The sequence below is a fragment of the Cervus canadensis genome, chromosome 24, assembly GCF_019320065.1.
Source record: "Cervus canadensis isolate Bull #8, Minnesota chromosome 24, ASM1932006v1, whole genome shotgun sequence".
Taxonomy (NCBI): Eukaryota; Metazoa; Chordata; class Mammalia; order Artiodactyla; family Cervidae; genus Cervus; species Cervus canadensis.
Window position 1 is genome coordinate 24,333,682 of NC_057409.1, and position 18,710 is coordinate 24,352,391.

At 44.5% G+C, this 18,710-nt stretch overlaps 1 protein-coding gene and 1 long non-coding RNA gene across 4 annotated transcripts in view; one reads left to right on the top strand and one right to left on the bottom strand.

Annotated features, from left to right (window-relative positions):
* The window catches only part of SGPP2 (sphingosine-1-phosphate phosphatase 2), a 144,649-nt gene extending 126,649 nt beyond the window's left edge, over positions 1-18,000 (bottom strand). For 2 of the 3 annotated variants that reach the window (XM_043445138.1, XM_043445136.1), the window contains exon 1: positions 17,706-18,000. In XM_043445138.1, coding sequence (XP_043301073.1) covers positions 17,706-17,924 — 219 coding nt within the window. In that variant the 5' untranslated portion in view covers positions 17,925-18,000. The remainder of the gene's footprint in view (positions 1-17,705) is intronic. The other variant, XM_043445137.1, reaches the window with a different exon arrangement.
* The window catches only part of LOC122426312, a 2,123-nt gene continuing 224 nt past the window's right edge, over positions 16,812-18,710 (top strand). The window contains exons 1-2 of the long non-coding RNA XR_006265140.1: positions 16,812-16,972; positions 17,170-17,187. This is a non-coding gene — a long non-coding RNA (uncharacterized LOC122426312). The remainder of the gene's footprint in view (positions 16,973-17,169; positions 17,188-18,710) is intronic.

Below are 18,710 nucleotides of genomic sequence, written 5' to 3' on the forward strand. Positions count from 1 at the left end.
AGTTATAAAACGAATCAGTCGAACAAAAGTTAAGGGCAAATGTGATTTTTGGGGACCCTCAAACATTTCCCTGTGTTCATCCCGAGAAGGTAGGTGAGGCCAGTGAGGAGGTTTCCAACCACCCCAGTTCTGGAACCAGAGGCCCCTCAGAGGAAGGTCTCCCCAAGGTTGCAGTCTGCACAGTGGGTTTGCAGTTTCTAAGTCATGTCTGTCTCTTTGAGACCCCATGCACCGTAGCCCGCCAGGCTACTCTATCCAGGAGACTTCCCAGGCAAGAATACTGGAATGGGCTGCCATTTCCTTCTCCAAGGGATCTTCCCCACCCAGGGATCGAACTCAGGTCTCCTGCATCTCCTGTCTGGCAGACGGATTCTTTACCACTGAGCCACCTGGGAAGTGTGTGTGTGCGGAGTGCCTGCTATTAGAGTTGTGATGAGTATTCGGGACCCATTTTTACAAGGCAGTATTGATTTTTAAACTGTAGATTCACAAGCAATAGCAAAGGTAGTAAGCAAGGTCCTGTGGAGCCTTCATGCATTTCCTCCCAGAGGTTACATTCCACATAATTACATCTCACATGATTACATATCAAACCAGGAATCTCTCTATTTGGAGAGGCTAGTTAATTATTAATATTTCTGTCTGGAGTCAAGAAAGTATGTGGATCTCATGAGTAAAATGTACTCTAGAAAATGCTCCTCTTTTAAAAAAACAAAACCAGGAATCCAACATTGGTGCAGTGTGTAGAGTCATGACCGTTTACCACACGTGTACACTCACTAACCACTACCGTCATCAAGTTATAAAGTTTTTCCATCACCACAAAGATATCCCTCGTTACAACCCTTTTATAGTCATGCCCCTCTGTTCTTAACCCCTGGCAATCATTAATCTGTTTTACATCCTTATACTTATGTCATTTCAGAATGATAAATGGAATCAGGCAATATGTGACCTTCTGAGATTGGCATTTTTACTTAGCATAATGCCCTTGGGATCCATCCAAGTTGTTGGGTATATCAATCGCTCATTCTCTTTAACAGCTGAGTCGTGTTCCATGGTATGGACGTACCACAGTTTGCTGAGGGACATTTTGATTGTTCCCAGTTTGGGGGTTATTATAAATAAAGCTGCTATGAACAATCATGTGCATATTCTTTTGTGTGTGTGTGTGTGTGTGCAGATTCTTGTATGCATAGGTTCTCCTACCTCTGGGAAAAATGTCCAGGAGTGCAATTGCGGGTTGCATGGTAAATGTATCCTTGTTGGTGTTTAGTCGTTAAATCATGTCCCGACTCTTTGCAATTCCGTAGACTGTAGGCTCATCTGTCCATGGGATTTCCCAGGCATGAACACTGGAGTGGGTTGCCATTTCCTCCTCCAGGGGATCTTCCCAATCCAGGGAAGGAACCCACATCTCCTATATTGGCAGGCAGATTCTTTACCGTTGAGCCACCAGGGAAGCCCTAAATGTATGTTGAGCACTAACTTTTAAACATTAAATGTTTCTCTTCAAAAGTAACATTTTCCCATCACAGATTATTTATCTGGTGAGTCACTTAGGCTGAGGGTCGAGGGTCAGGTGACGCAGAGGGAGAGGAGGGGAGGTAAGAGAGGGTATCACATTTATGGGCTTCATTATGACATGTGGGCTCCATAATCTATGCAGGCATACCTGTTTCTACTGAAAAGTACTCAGAATGAGCGTGGGAAGTCCCTTTTCTATCATCACAATGGTACTGGGGTGGTAAGCATGAAGATATCAGGGTTAGACCATTTATAATCCAACATGTTGGGAAGTTTCTGGTAAGTCCTTCAGGATCGAGATTTTTAGACAATAAAATATGAAAGACCCTGTTGCTGGGAAAGATTGAAGGCAGGAGGAGAAGGGGACGACAGAGGATGAGATGGTTGGATGGCATCACCGACCCAATGGATATGAGTTTGAGCAAGCTCCGGGAGTTGGACTGGGAAGCCTGGCGTGCTGCAGTCTATGGGGTTGCAAAGAGTCAGACATGACTGAGCAACTGAACTGAACTGGTCAGAGGGCTGAGATGGAGGCAAAATTGAGTGATCAACAGATGCTAGTCCTGCTTCTCCAAAAAGTAATCGTTATGCCAGAATATACTACTAAATTAATATTGGGACTATTCATTCCATTCTTTCTGTTTGAGGATATGTGTGCTGTAAATGACCGTGGCAAGACTGTCGTCCTGAAGCCTCGCCAAGGAAGCATGCAGAAGAGGGACACCCAAGGCAGGGAGGACTGTGGAATTGTCTGCCACCCTCTGCACAACAGAACAGATTCAGTTCCCTGCTTCGCGGTCATAATATCATAAAATGAGGGGAACATCCTCTATGCACACATTGCCTCTTGGCTCAGAGTAGCCAGAGGATATATGCTTTAACTTTTACAGAATCTTCAGCCCCTGCCCAAGGCCACTGAAGTATCACAAACACGTCACAGGCTGTGAATGACTGACCTGACCTGGAAGGAGCAGGCAGAAGGACCAGGGGCCAGGCACAACTTATCTAAACCCTCAGGGGTCTGGAATTGAGCTATCACCCCCAACCCCCATCATTCTTCACTCTCTCAGGCTCCAAATATTTTCTTTTTACAAGGAAAAATTAGAAATCCCATTAGTTGTGAGATTATGTTAGCTGATGTACAGTGGCAGATCTTAATGCACAATGGATACACTGAGGAGACCATCAAAACTCAGTAAGGAAATCATTAAAATCACAGTGGAAAAGTAGATACAGTATATGACCAGACCATTCAAGAAAATAATACAAGTATCTGCTAAACAAAAGAAAATTACTCAACCTCAGTAGAGACAAAAAGAAATACAAAACCAAAATAATGAGATGCTTTCATCTGCTATCAGTTTGGCAGATTACTTTTTTAAATGGAATTTATAATGCCTCAGAATAGGGCCCTATAAGATACTTATTAATTACAAAGAGAAAAACATTTATGGATGACATCTCTGAAGCACCTTAAAAGATGTGTGAAGTTAAAATTACTAAGAATGGAACAAATCCACATTATGTGCACCCAATAATATCTTGCTTGTGGCATTCCAGCTAAAATTATAAAACCTGAATGGAATCTTGAGAAAACATCAGACAAACCCAGGTTGAGGAATACTGTACAAAATGTCTGACTTGGACCCTTCAACAGTCAAGGTCAGAGAAGGCAGACTGAAGAACTTGCAGGTTGAACTAAACAGGCATACCAATTAAACACAATTTTTGGCTTTGTGTTAGATCCTAGAATAGCAAAAGGAGATTAGTAGAGCAATTCATGAAAACTGAATAAAGTTCATAGATTACATACTATTTCCTAATTTTGATAATTGTATTGTGGTTATACATGATGTTAACATTAGGAGAATATTGGTCAAGAGTACCTAGGAATGTCTTGTACTATTTTTACAAACTTTTAAAAGTTTTATTTCAAAATAAAACTTTAAAATGCTTTAAAGATAATGTTTGATACTGTCCTTTATTCATAAGTGTCCATAGACAGTAGGAAACCTAAGTGTCCGTTGACAGTAGAACGTATAAACACACTGTTTTATGTTCCTGCCATGCGTGCCAATGGGCATGAAAAATGTACAGCTTATATGATTCATTTATATGAAGTTCAGGAGGAGGTGAAACAATGCTCTGGTGATGGGGGAAATCAGCGGTTTTCTGGGGGTGAGAGTGGTATTTTTTTTTTAAAATATCTATCTACTTGGCTGTGCTGGATCTTAGTTGCGGCATGTAGGATCTAGTTCCCTGATCAGGGAACAAATCCATGCCCCTTGCATTGGGAGCTCAGAGTCTCAGGCACTGGACCACCAGGGAATTCCAAGGGAGCTTTTTGAGGTTATCGCTCTATATTTTCACCTGGGCAATAGTTACTGGAATCTAGACATATAGTCATATTTACATTTATTATACTGAAGTTATACTGCACTTATACTAAAGTTATATTTAATAAGGGCTTCCCAGGTGGTTCAGGGGTAAAGAATTTGCCTGCCAATGAAGGAGATGCAGGAGACGTAGGTTCAATCCCTGGGTCTGGAAGTTCCCTTGGAGTAAGACATGGCAATCCACTCCAGTATTCTTGCCTGGGAAATCCCGTAGACAGAGGAGCTTGGCAGGTTACAGTCCATGGGGTCCCAAAGAGTCACACAACTGAGCATGCACACAGTATATTATAATAAAGAAAAAGAAAATGCAAAAGAAGATAATAAATGCTGACAATAGACTAGCAGCCTTGGATTGCTGTTCAGAACAATAACTGAGATACATTTTCCAAAAAGCAATTTGGCAGTTAGTGTGAAGAGCTCTGAAATAAGCTTTTCTTCCAGTTCTCCAGAAACAATTAAATATTTAAACTTCAGTGAAGTACAAAGATAAACAATGAAACAATCAATATGCACAGTTAAGAAAATGCTTCAAAATATCTAAGTTAACAATCATCTGATAAACTATAATACAACTATTAAATCATATAGACTATCCAGTGATCTGGGGAAACACTCACGATATGAGTGACAGAAACTGATCTCAGTATTATACCTTCACAGGATGTTGATAACATAAATATTCTGTTTTCCAGAGATAAAGGGAAGTACTACTTTAAAACGCTAATATTTTTCTCTGGGCTGCAGAATTATGACAGGATTTTGTTTTCTTTGTTATACCTTTTGGTGTCTTCCACTATTTCTAACACAAACATTCATTCCTTTAATAGTGGAAAAGCATAAACATTAATTTCAAAGTATCTAATAGTTTCCTTGTTGAAAAAAATCAGAAGATCAAGATTCAGAAAGGAAAAAACCAACTTCTAATAGAGCATCCTTTCACCTATCAGCTTTTAACAAAATCTTTGAAGTTCTACTTCACGGCCACCTTTTAAGTCACCTATCAAGATAGGATTTTTTTTTTTTAAACTGCAAAAAAAAAAAAAGTTCACCTATGCCCTTTCCCCATCAATTAAGCCCTGGCCTCTCAGCTGCCCTGGTGACTCAGAGGCTAATGAATCTGCCTGCAATGCAGGAGACCCAGGTTTGATCCCTGGGTTAGGAAGATCCCCTGGAGAAGGGAATGGCCACCCACTCCAGTATTCTTTCCTGGAGAATCCCATGGATAGAGGAGCCTGGCGGGCCACAGTCCATGGGGTCCCAAGGAGTGGGACACAACTGATAGACTAACACACCCTTTTTCAGCTGCCAACATTTTAGCCTCAGAAGTCCTCTTTGCATGATCATCAACTCCTCCCCCTGCTCAGTCCCTGCTTTGATGAGCTGTTTCCCATAAAATGCTGTGAGAACAAAGTTTTTGCCACTTGGAAAAATCAGAACATAGCCAGAGATCAAGTTTCTCCTGCAGGTATGATTGCTAAATAGACAGCAAGAATGAATTGGTGTTTTGTTTTGTTTCACTTTGTTCTATTAAACAAAGAGGTATAAAACTGCCAGTTAGCATTTGAAGGACTAGAGGCAGTATATCCAAATGGTTCAAAGAAACCAGTACTCCCCATTCCCCAAATTCCTAGCCCTGCTCTCCAGATTTCAGGTGGCTCACCTCTTTCCTTTCGGCATGCACAGTGGTGTACGCCCAAGGATTCTTTCTTTGTTTTCAAAACACTTTGCTAATTAGCCTGCACTGCTTCAAGCCAGAATCTAGGGGAAAAACATGTGAATCACAATCTTGCCTGGATTTTTCAGGATCTCATTTTCTTAAGAGTGGTTCAGACAGTAAAGAATCTGCCTGTTGTGCAGGAGACCCAGGTTTGATCCCTGGATCGGGAAGAAGTCCTGGAGGAGGGAATGGCTCCACACTCCAGTATTCTTACCTGGAGAATCCCATGGACAGAGGAGGAGTCTGGCGGGCTACAGTCCATGGGGTCGCAAAGAGTCGGACACAACTGAGCGACTAACACTTTCACTTTTTCATTTTCTTAATATGTAGAAAATATCTCACCAGGCAAGCCAGATTATAACAACCAGTGGATGCCCCAATTTTAGTATTTCCATAGCTTTCCAACATATATAGGAGCCTTCCAGATATGTTGCCAGGAAACGGTGACAGTATTATTTTCTTCCAGGAAAACTGTGTACCAAATAAAATGCAAGAAGAACGCTGCTGCTCGAGACATAATTCTTATCAGGACAACAGAAGATTTAATCATTAACTGTACCCACTGAAGCAAAAGTACTTTTAAAATCGGGAAGTTTCAACCTCTTAATTATGTCAAAAGTTAAAATTAGATTAGACTTGCTATCAACAGCCTTCCTAAAACAGTTACCTAATCACATTTTTAAAGCTGACAGGTGTTTCACCATCACCAACTTCTAGCGAAATCCGAACTCCCTTCACAGTGCCCAACAGAAGAAAGCAAACCAATTAAAAAAAAAAAAAAGTTATTCATTAATCAAAATCCTTCATCAGTTTCCTGGATAAAAAGGAAGGTGCTAACACTTGAAAACAGCATTAAGCTTAAGGAGGACACAGTCAGGTAGAGTGGTCAGGGACCAAATGACCCCAGTTCTGACAGGAGACATTACAATTCTGCCAAGAAAGAAAAGGTTGCGCTCAGCATATACATGCTTCGTTCAATAGGGAGTGCCAGGTATCTGTTGACAGATTAACAGGTTCCAGGCGCATGTTATCCTGAGGATATATAGGTGAGGAAGAGAAACCTGGCCCCTTCTCCCCTCTCCCCCCTACCCCCAGTTCCAACTTCACAAAAAGATGCTAGAACTAATGATTTAATTGTGATTATGTGCAAGTCTTCAGAGCACTAGAGGCCAGCATGTTCTGGCTGCAAGTGGAGACCCACTCAGGTCCCCTCCAGTGAGTTAACAATAAATCCTCAGAAGTTCTTGGGCTCCAAAATCACTGCAGATAGTGACTGCAGCCATGAGATTAAAAGATGCTTGCTCCTTGGAAGAAAAGCTATGACAAGCCTAGACAGTGTATTAAAAAGCAGAGACATCGCTTTGCCAATAAAGGTCCATCTAGTCAAAGCTATGGTTTTTTCCCATCATGTATGGATGTGAGAGTTGGACAATAAAGAAGGTTGAGTGCCAAAGAATTGATGCTTTTGAACTGTGGTGCTGGAGAAGACTCTTGAGAGTCCTTTGACTACAAGGAGATCAAATCTGTCAATCCTAAAGGATATCAATCCTGAATATCCATTAGAGGGACTGATGCTACGGCTGAAGCTCCAATACTTTGGCCACCTAATGTGAAGAGCCGAACCACTGGAAAAGACCCTGATGCTGGGAAAGATTGAAGGCAGGAGGAGAAGGGGATGACAGAGGATGAGATGGTTGGATGGCATCACTGACTCAATGGACATGAGTTTGAGCAACCTCCAGCAAATAGTGAAGGACAGGGAAGCCTGGCGTGTTACAATCCATGGGATCGCAAAGAGCTGGACACAACTGAACAACTGAACAACAACAAGGACACAGACCATGTCGGCCTCACCCTAAGCCCCTCTATCCTGAAAGTCAGCAGTCCTCTAGCACCTCCCCACTCAGAAGTGGGGTCTACCCCTCAAGACTCTTGCTGCTTCTCCACTTGGGAGTTTTTCCTGCTGCTTTTACCACCCATTGCTGCAGACTCTCTGCCTTCCTACTGCTTTCCCTGTCACGAGACCTTTGCTTACGACCTCCTCTTTCTCTCTGAAGTCCATCACCACTCTACCATTCATGTCCCTACCTCTGGGTCTTCCATTCAGACTCCCTAAGGGAGCCACTAAATTGGTTGCCTTAGTCACCCTCCATGATGCAGTATCCCAATTAGGAGAAGTTCCCATGTGGGGCTACATCATAAAATACTGACCAGCCTAAACAGGCTGCCTTTGACTTAAGAGCTGATCGCTGATCCAATCAGCTTTCAGCCATGATGATGGGGTCCCATGATTCAAAACATGGCAACCTGCTTCTTAAACCACTTGTGGTCTCTTTCCTCCTAAGGCATTTTTAGGTGCAGGAGACACTCAAAATATCACCAAAGACCCAAAACAGATACTAAGGCTTGATTTTATATTAGTCCCATGTTTGCTGCTGTTTGACTATAATATCGCCATTTCTTTTTTTTTTAATATGTATACAAAGCTAACAATGTTGTGATAATTTCAAGTATACAGCAAAGGGATTCAGTCATATGTATCCTTGTATCCATTCTCCCCCCTGCTTAGGACTTCCCAGGTGGTGCAATGGTAAAGAATCTGCCTGCCAATACAAGAGATACAAGAGACGCGTGTTCGATCCCTGGGTCTGGAAGATCCCGTAGAGAAGGAAATGGCAACTCACTCCAGTATTCCTGCCTGAAAAATTCCATGGAAAGAGGAGCCTGGTGAGCTACAGACACAGGGTCACAAAGAGTAGGACACGACTGAGCAAATGAGCAATCTCCCCTAAAGCCCTCTCCCATCCCGGCTGCATACTGAGCAGAATGCCCTGGGCTATACAGTGGGACCTTGTTGGTGACTCATTTTAAATACACCACTGTGTACAAGTCAATCCCAAACTCCCTTAACTATCTCTTCCCCCATTCTTCCCCCCTGGCAACCATAAGTTCGTTCTGTAAGTTTTTGAGTCTGTTCCTGTTTCGTAAATAGTTCATTTGTATCCTTTCCTTTTAGAGTCTGCATACAAGGGATGGCATCATAGCTTAAACGCTTCAGCACGAGGTCCCTCGGTACCCCACACAGGCATCACCATTCAACCTCACACTCCTTCTCATGAAGCACAGTGACACCCCAAGAACCTTTCTCAACACCAAGTCTGAGTTGAAAACTCTGATTTGGCACATGGGATGAAATTGATTTGCTATTCCCTGTCTGTAGGATGAAGCCCAAATTCTGCAGGAAACCACACTTCAACTCTGGCTCTAGCCTAACAGTCCAGCCAATATAACACCAACTTCTTTACACAACTGGATATTCTTCATTCATCCTTTCAGATCCACTCTCCATGTTTCTCCAGAGCAGGACTGACCTTCTTGAATTGCATCAGCCCAGGCTCCCTGGCTTCTGACTGTATTTAGAGGGAGAGAGGCAACTGGCGGCGGGATAGGAGAAGGCATAGAGAGAAGTTAAGTTTCCCTTTCAGCTCCTGCCCGGTTGTGGCTGTTTCTCCACGAAAGGGCTCATTCTGGTCAGGGCCCTCTCTGATGCTAAGCTCTCCTTGGGTCTGGGGATACCAGAATGCCATCCTCTCCTCTCACCTTTTTAGGCTAAAGTTGCCTGTTTCAGGATACTTCATCCTCCCATGCTCATTTTTCCCAGCTCTTCCTACAGCTTTGTAAAGGATCCCATCTTTGAACTTCTTCAACTGCTCAGTCATTCCCCCTTTAAAAGTTCCCACGTATTCTACATTCTTCCCATATACTCTGCAGCCTGTTTTTTCTTTTTAATATGTATTCATTTTGCTGGGCCAGGTCTTACTTGCAGCATGCAGGATCTTAAGTTGTTGCATGTGAACTTCTTACTTGCGGTATGTGGCCTCTAGTTCCCTGACCAGGGATGGAACCCGGGCATTGGGAATGTGGAGTCTTAGCCACTGGACCTTCAGGGAAGTCCCTGCAGCCTGTTTCCCCATCTTTAAATATCTTACCAGTATGATACACTGGTTAAAATACTAATGTGCTATTTTTAACTAAGATCCATATTTTACTCAGACGTCCTTAGTTTTTACTGAATGCTTTTTCCTTTTTTGTTGTTCTGTTCCAAGGTCCTGTGACTGTTTCTCAGACTTCCCTTATGATTGATGACCCTGACAGTGTTGAAGAGGACAGATGTTTTGTAGAATGTCTCTCAACTGGGATTTGTCTGATGTCTTTCTCATGATTAGAATGAGAGTTTGGGGGAAGGTCACAGAGGTGAAGTGCCATTTTCAACATGGATCAAGAGATTACCATTTCAATGCACACCAAGAGCACACGCTTCAACATGACTCATCACTGTTGACATCAGCCTGATCATCTGGCTGAGGTGGCATCGTCAGGCTTTTACACCGTAAAATAACTCTTTTTCCCCCCTCCCTCTTTCCATAGTGTACTCTTCAGAAGGAAGTCACTATGTGCAGCCCACACTTAAGGAAGTTATGCTTTCTCCCCTGGAGGAGAGCCTAAGTTTCCTTTCTTTCTCCCTTCCTTCCTTCCTTTTCTTTTTTTTGTAACTTGCAGTAAAATATGGTGGCTCAGTTGGTAAAAAAAATCCGCTTGCAACGCAGGAGACCCAGGTTTGATCTGAGGGTCGGGAAGTTCCCCTACAGAAGGAAATGGCAACCCTTTCCAGTATCCTTGCCTGAAAAATTCCATGGACAGGGGAGCCTGGCAGGCTACAGTCCATGGTGGGGTGAAGAATTGGACCTACCGAGTGACTAAACCACCACTACCAAACAGAACATAAAAGCTGCCACATAACCATTTTTAAGAGTTTCAGTGACCCCTTATCAGTAGACCATCTGTCTCCTGCTCGAACTCTTACTATGCCAAGTTGAACTTATCACTACTCACCAAAAATAATACTAATGTGTCTTTATGTTTTATTACATGAGATTTCCATGTAAGGAAAACAGAGTCTCATACTTTCAACTATTTGCTACCTACTGCTCTTTAAGCCTTGATTCAAGACACCATGGGTCCTCCAATAGGGATCACCATGACTCCTGCTCTTGTCTCCCTGACCACCTATTTCTCCTTGCAATGCATTTGCTGCATTGCATCATTTTCTTGGTGACTTTCCCAGGGCAGGAACTAAATCTCCTTTATGTTGTACCTTACCTTTAAGGCTGAGAACTGTCCTAGAAACACAGTAGCTGATCAATAAATGTTAGCTGGAAATCAAGGAAGGTAAGATGAGACAGAAGCAGAGATGGTCTATTTTCTCCAAAGAGTAAAGAGAATGTTAATATCTAAGACTGGTGAGGGTGTAGGAAAAGCTGCACTCATAGCTGTGTATCCCTCCACCCTTTCTGAAGGACAAGTTGGTAATACTTATTGAAAGCCATAATATATACATATTTCTACCCAGCAATTACAAGACTGGAAATTTAAATTAAGAAAGCAATCAGGGAGGGGGGATCGGGATGGGGAATACGTGTAAATCTATGGCTGATTCATATCAATGTATGACAAAATCCACTGAAATGTTGTGAAGTAATTAGCCTCCAACTAATAAAAAATTAAAAAAAAATTAAAAATAAAAAAAGAAAGCAATCAAAAAAAAAAAAAAGAAAGCAATCAAAGGCTGACATCAGTCTTGGCAATGATTTTTTGGATTTGACACCCAAAGCGGAGGCAACAAAAGCAAAGAGAAACAAGTTGGACTACATTAAATTAAAAGGCTTCCGCATGGCAAAGGAAACCTGGGAAGCCTTGAGGGCATTATGCTAAGTGAAATAAGTCAGATAAATAATGTATGATCTCACTTATATGTGGAATCTAAACAACAAAAACAACAACAAACAACTCACAATACAGACAACAAGTAGATGGTTGCCAGAGTCGGGGTGGGGCTTCCCACGTGGCTCCGTGGTACAGAATCTGCCTGCCAGTGCAAGGAGATACAGGAGATGTGGGTTCGATCCCAGGGTTGGGAAGATCCCCTGGAAAGGAAATACCCATTCCAGTATTCTTGCCTGGAGAATCCCACGGACAGGGGTGCCTGGCAGGCTACTGTCCACAGGGTCACAGAGTCGGACACCACTGAGCATGCACACACATGCACGCAGAGGTGGGGGGTGGAGGACAGCAATGAGCAAAATAGATGAAGATAGTCGAAAGATACAAACATCCAGTTAAAAAAGAAATAAGTCATGAAGATGTAGTGAACAACATGATAACGATAGTTAATACTGTATTGTATATTTGAAAGCTGCTGAAAGAGCAGATCTTGAAAGTCCTGATCACAAGAAAAAGAACTGTAACTCTGTATGGAGATGGATGTTACCTAGACCTACTGTGGTGATCATATCACAATGATCATATCACATATTCACAATATATATGAATACTGAATCATGTTGCATACTTGAAACCAATAAGTCATGTCAGTTATATCTCAATTTAAAAACAAGACTATCGAGACTTCCCTGGTGGTCCAGTGGTAAAGAATCTGCCTTGCAATGCAGGGAACGTGGGTGGGTTCGATTACTGGTTGGGGAACTAAAGACCCCACATGCTTCGGAGCAACTGAACCCATATGCCACAGTGAAAAAGCCTGTGTGTAGCAACTAAGACTCGATTCAGCCAAATAAATAATAAATATTTTAAAAATAAATAAAAACAAGACTATCAAGATATGTGGAGCTTCCCCAGTGGCTCAGCAGTAAAGAATCTGCCTGTAATGCAGAAGCTGCAGGAGACGTGGGTTCGATCCCTGGGTGGGGAAGATCCCCTGGAGAAGGGAATGGCAACCACACAGTATTCTTGCCTGGAGAATCCTAGGGACAGAGGAGCCTGCAGGCTACGCACACAAAAATATTTTTAAAGCAAAAACTAGAAAGAAACTAAAAGCTTACCAAGAGGTCGACTAAATTGTAGTACATCCATGCTATGGAGCAATATATAGCCATTAAAATTCAGGTTGAACATTTACCAGGTGATTATCTTTGAGCAGTGGTATAATGGACATGGCTTTAACTTTTTCTTTGTATTTTTCCCCATATTTTTGCATCTGAACCATATCTGCAACTAGGAAAAAAAATGATCAAATGTACCTTTTCACAGAGGCTTATTTTGCCGATTCCAATCTGAGCATCCAGCTAAAGATAATCAAGGCTTCAAGGCTGATTGTTGGACAGTTTAGATATAATCAAGTCAAAATGTCAATAGACACCATGACTGCTGCTTCCAGATATCACTACCCTTGTCCTAAACACACTAAGGAATGTGCGTCCCAGGAAAAAGAATTTGGAGCTTCCTACTTCTGTTTGCCAGCTTCTCTGGGGTCCCGGGCTTCACAGGTGGCTCAGTGGTAAAGAATCTGCCTGCCGATGTACAAGACACAGGAGACACAGGTTCGATCCTTGGTCCAGGAAGATTCCCCTGAAGTAGGAAATGGTAACCCACTCCAGTATTCTTGTCTCCGAAATCCCGTGCACAGAGAAGCCTGGTGGGCCACAGTCTATGGAGTTGCAAAGAGTCGGACAGGACTTAGCAACTGAGCACGCATGCACTGGGGCCCTACTTCTGACCTGGATCCCAGACATTGGTTTTTTGCTTGTTTGTTTTTTAAATTTTTTTTTTTTTTACTTTATTTATTTATTTTTTTAATTTATTTTTTTTATTAGTTGGAGGCTAATTACTTCACAACATTTCAGTGGGTTTTGTCATACATTGATATGATTTTAAATTTTTTATTTAACTACACCAGGTCTTCGTTGTGGCATGTGGGATCTAGTTCCCTGACCAGAGATCAAACCTGGACACCCTGCATTGGCAGTACAGAGTCTCAGCTGCTCAACCACCAGGGAAATCCCTGTTTGTTTGTAAAGCTTCTCTAACTGACTATAATGGATAGCCATAATTGGAAATCCAAGGTTCTATTCCACTTGACTCATTTTGAGGATGGGACAACAGAGGCCTAGAGAAGTTCAAAATGACATCGGCACAGAGCTAGACCCTGGTCCTTTGCACTTTAGCAAGCCAATAAAATTAAGGGTGGGGTTTTATAGATTGACAGTCTTGGAGGACCCTAAAAGTTTTAAGAGGAAAATGTGGAATGTAAAGACTTCTAAAAATAACCCACTTATCAAATAGTATTTATTGAGCACAGCGCAATTTGGAAACATTAACTAAAGTCTAATGTAAATGGGAAAGGCACTACAAAATCTAACTTGATGCAACTGTATTGAGCAAGCAAAGAGGACAGAAATCAAAATACCATTGTATTCAAGGTTGGCTTTCCTCCAGAATAAACAAACATAATTCAGTCCAGGCCTTTGTCCCCCACTTAGCTGGGTCCAAAGACCCCCTGCCTTCTGCTCCTGGTGACTTCCAAGAATGTCCTCCTCTGGTTACCCTTGCAAACCAGTTACCTTTACAAACCAAGAGCAATAGCTCCTCTTTCCATTAAGTCTCCACCCTGCCCGAGAACAGTCCCAACACCTCACAGCTCCTCCATGAGGCAGACAGAATAAAGTCTCGAGCTGTTTTCCCAGGAAGGTGCACATGTAGAAAGAAGTTTAAACATAAGTCACGGATCTGACTGTGTAATATCAGGAAAGTCCTCAACAAAGCATTTAACTCTTTAGGACTCAAACTTTTTCTGTATGTGACATGTAGGCCTCCTGGGAAATCTATGAGGTCCAGTCTAATTTATACCATGATAGCTTTGTGCAAGTTCAGCCCAGCCTGGCTTGTAAATGATGTAGTTAATCTTTAAGCTAGCAGTGTATGGTGTTACAAGAATGTGTAAAGGAAGCCCTTCTTCAGTCATTTTCCTACTTCTCCCTGCTTTATAAGCACTACAAGAAATACAGAAAATATGGAAGGTAAGAAAAAATTAGACTTGTTACTATCTGAAGTCACTCTGGGGCTTCCTAGATGGCTCAGGGGTAAAGAATCAGCCAGCTGCAGGTTTGATCCCTAGATTGGGAAGATTCCCTGGAGGTGGGAATGGCAAGCTACTGCAGTATTCTTGCCTAGGAAATCCCATGGACAGAGGAACCTAGAAGGCTCCATACAGTCCATGGGGTGGCAAAGGGTCAGACACAACATGGCAACTAGACAGCAACAAAGCCATTCAGGGAAGAAAGCAACTTCTCTGTTGTCTGATATATCTTAAATCAATACCCTGGTGCTGCCTAACTTCTAGAGTATGTGGAAAATTTTTATTTTCAATATTTACACTTCAGTTTTTAAAAATCTTCAGTTTCTTATCTTGAATGTCAAACACTCTGTCATGATATAGGGCTTCCCTGGTGGCTCAGAGGTTGAAGCGTCTGCCTGCAATGCAGGAGACCCAGGTTCAATCCCTGAGTCGGGAAGATCCCCTGGAGAAGGAAATGGCAACCTACTCCAGTATTCTTGCCTGGAGAATCCCATGGAGGGAGGAGCCTGGTAGGCTACAGTCCATGGGGTCGCAAAGAGTTGGACACGACTGAGCAATTTCACTTCACTTCACTTGTCATGATATAGCGAGTGAAGAGTGTTGGATGGGAGGGGGAAACCCTACCATTTGGTTCACTGAATGCCCAAGCAGCAAGAAGATACTTCTCTGCAAAAAAACCTGCTTGTTTAGCTTTTAAAGGGCAATTTTATATTGCAATCCGCACTCACTCATTTATAAAATTCACTGAGCTCCCAAGCACCAGGCCATGAGGAGCAAATAATGAGCACCGTAGACAAGTTTCCTGCATTCTTAGAGCTCATCATCCCCTGGAAGAGGTTAGCAATAATCAGATAGCCACACAGTGGTACGCTTATACAACATGATAAAGGCTGCAATGAAAACTGGCAAGAAGCAAAGAGAATATATAAAGAGAGGAGGGAGATCGGAGAGTGAGTGGAAGTGTCTCCTGAGGACTGACCTTTGAAACTGAAGGATGAGTGGGAGTTTACTCAGAGGATGGACAGGCAATTGACAAGCCACAAGCCAGGCAGAGGCCAAGGGGAAGAGTAGCTAATTGGAGAGACATTTTGTCCGCTGTCCCTTTAAGGTCCTATCAATTATCTGGGGCAAGTATGCAATCATCTTGCTCTGGGAACTCCACCTGTACTTGCAAAATATGAATCTTCCCAAGTCACTTGATACCAACCCACCTTTAAAGACATTATCCCATTATTTATCAAGTGCTCTCATTTTTTGCCCATTGCATGTGGGGATTTATCATGAATTTTTAACCCTCTTACATGATCTATAGTGAGTGGGGTCCTGTGTAGGATGAAAGGGGATTGGAGATCTAAGTATACATACAGCTGATTCACTTTGCAGAAATGAACACAACATTGTAAAGCAATTTTACTCCAATAAAAAAAATTGTTTTAAAAAAGGAAAGAAAGGGGATGATCCTTTCATATCCTTCACTGAAAGGAGCAAGATAACACCTTTCTACAAGGAAACCTGCTCCTCTTGCTTTTAAAAAAGGGCAGGAGGTTCCTTTTCCAGATCTGGAAGTTATAGACTAAGGGTAATGTTTGAAAGAGTCTGAGAAATGCTAGTGGAAAACTGTGCTCTTCTTCAGCTCCCTGGACTAAGGAAACAGTAGATGCTAGAGGAGCAAGCAACAGGGAGCAGCCCATATATCTACCAGTGGATATAAACTGTGTCCCCAGAAAATGCCAGACAGCGTTTCAGGAATGAGACAGGTTCTTAATCCCTCCTCTCTGCACCATTCTAAAGAGAAAGCAAGAGGAAAGGGGCAGGGGCTCTCAAACGTATCTAAAAGTTTCTGGGTGTCCTCTGGGATGGAGAAGGAAACACAAAAGGAGAAAAGAAAATATCATGGAGGAAGATTTCTCTGGAGTGGAACCCACCACCCACTCCCACTCTCTAACTAAATCCTACCATTTAATGCCCACAGTATTCCATTCCCCCTGAAAGCCAGGTTCTTCATAATTCCTCAGTTACTATTAGATCTAGAAATCTACACATAGATACATGCCACCTTCCTGTCATCAAAACTTCTAGGAAGAAAAAATACCTGGTTTCCTCCTCCACCACCAAGACCACCACCCCCACCAAAGAGTTGTAATACACTGTTTCCCTTTTCCTCCGTCACACTTTCCACCTCCCCTGGGGGAAGGGCACAGACGCAGTCCGAGCCCAAGCTGTCTCACTGCTGCTGGGAGTCCTCCCTCCCAGAGGGCAGCCCTGCGCCCTGGCACGTTGGCATCTGCAGCCTGTCTCGTCTCTCCCGCCTGGAGTCCCTGTGCACTGCGACGATGCGCTGGCTTCCCAAAGCCGCAGTGGATTGTATAACCACACGGTGCACGCCTGGAGGGCAGCGCGGTGAGCCTTCCTCCTGGCAGCATCTGTCCAGAGTCACTGGTGTCAGCTAAAAAGAGACCCACCAGGTCGGCGGGACCCGAAGACTCCAGGGGAGGGAGGGAGCGAAGCGCGCTGTCTGGACAACAGCACTGTTGGTAGGCGGTGGGGTTGGTAAATCTCTCCAGCAGCAGTATTTAAACCCGAAATTCTGTCTGCAGAGCCGGCGGTGAAGGACGGTGAGGAGCAAGCGGAGTCCTACTGCACCAGCTTAGTGTGGATCAAACAAAGGGGGATGGCGCGGAAACTCAGAATAAGGAAGGGGGGAGTTGTCGGAATTTCTCCCCAGCGAGACCTCTCGCGAAAATGACAATGACATATCCGCTCCTCTTTTCAATTATGTAACTCTCATACATTTGGAAGAATATACATGAACATATACTTAGGACGGCAGAAAAGCTCTAAATAGACTCTTAAAAAAAAAACAAACCTCTAAATAGCTTTAGCTCAGGGTGCATCTGAAGTCTTAACAGACTCTGGTTGTCACCTGGCCGCGTTAGAGGGTGTCATCCTAGATGTGGGACCCACCGCGCGGACAGCCGGGTCACCGCCGGCGACGCGGCCCTCTCGGCTCGGCAAGGATCGCCGCAAGCCCCTCGCCGCGTCGCGGGGTCGGCAGCACCTACCAGTCCGCAGGCTGCAGAGCGATCTGCCCCCTTCACCTCCCCCACCCAGCGAACACCTGGCCCGCGGTTACCTGCGGGGCCGCCAGTCTCCGCAGCCCATTGGCCGGCTCCCCGGCGCCCTTGCCTTTGGCGGCGGGGAGATGCCCGAGCCCCGGCGTCCGCGCCTCGCGGTCCGTGGGGCCCGCGCCGTTCTCGCTGGGGCCTTCATCCGGCGCGGGGAAGAGCCCGCAGTGGCGCTGGAAGCGGGCGACGAGCTGGGAATCCTGCAGGCTCCAGAGCAGCTCGGCCATGGTGCTCCCGGAGCGCCGCCGCCGCCCGGTGCCCTCCGCTCGCGCCTTCCCTCCCGCCCTCGCCCGCGCCGGGCTGGGCGCTCGGGGTGGCTGGCGGGCGGGCGGGGCCCGGGGCGCCAGCCAACAGGTGCGCCGCTCGGGTCCTAGCGCCCGCCCCCCGCGCGCGGACGCGCAGGTGTTCGCCTCCACCTTGCGCAGGGCACGTCCGCGCTCCTTTCCTTCCGGCGGGCCCGGGCGGACTCGGGTGATCTCTGGCGTCCGGCAGGCTCGCAACTGGGCGAAAAGGTACAGGTGTCCCCACCCCTGTCGGCTGGTGCATAAGTGCCACCTAATGTGGAGCGGCCGCGCACGTGTGGATCTGCCTGAGTCCACTTGGCGCGCACCGGCCGATCGCTTAGGGACCTTCCTGTTCACTGTTGAGCTCAAAGGGAGGTCAGATTTTCCATCCCCCCGACTCCCCGCATCCAGCCTGTAGTCTCTGCCTTTGCCCACTTCCGGCAGGGAGCGGGAGCCCCGCTAGAGAACATTTTTTGAGTTCTTGCCAAACTCTACGTGATGTCGCGTCTCCCCACAGTCCCAAACTTCTGCGACATTGCTCAAGAACCAACCGAGTGGGTTTCAAGTGGATTCGAGTCATCCTCCGCGTCCCTGCCCTTGCCCTTGTGATTTGACAACTGGGGAACACCTAGATACTTGGAGTGGAACACTGATTCTTTCTTTCTTGGTGTTCCGCATTAAGAAAGATGGTGCTTGCCCCTCCCCCCGACTTTTTTTTTTTTTTTTTTT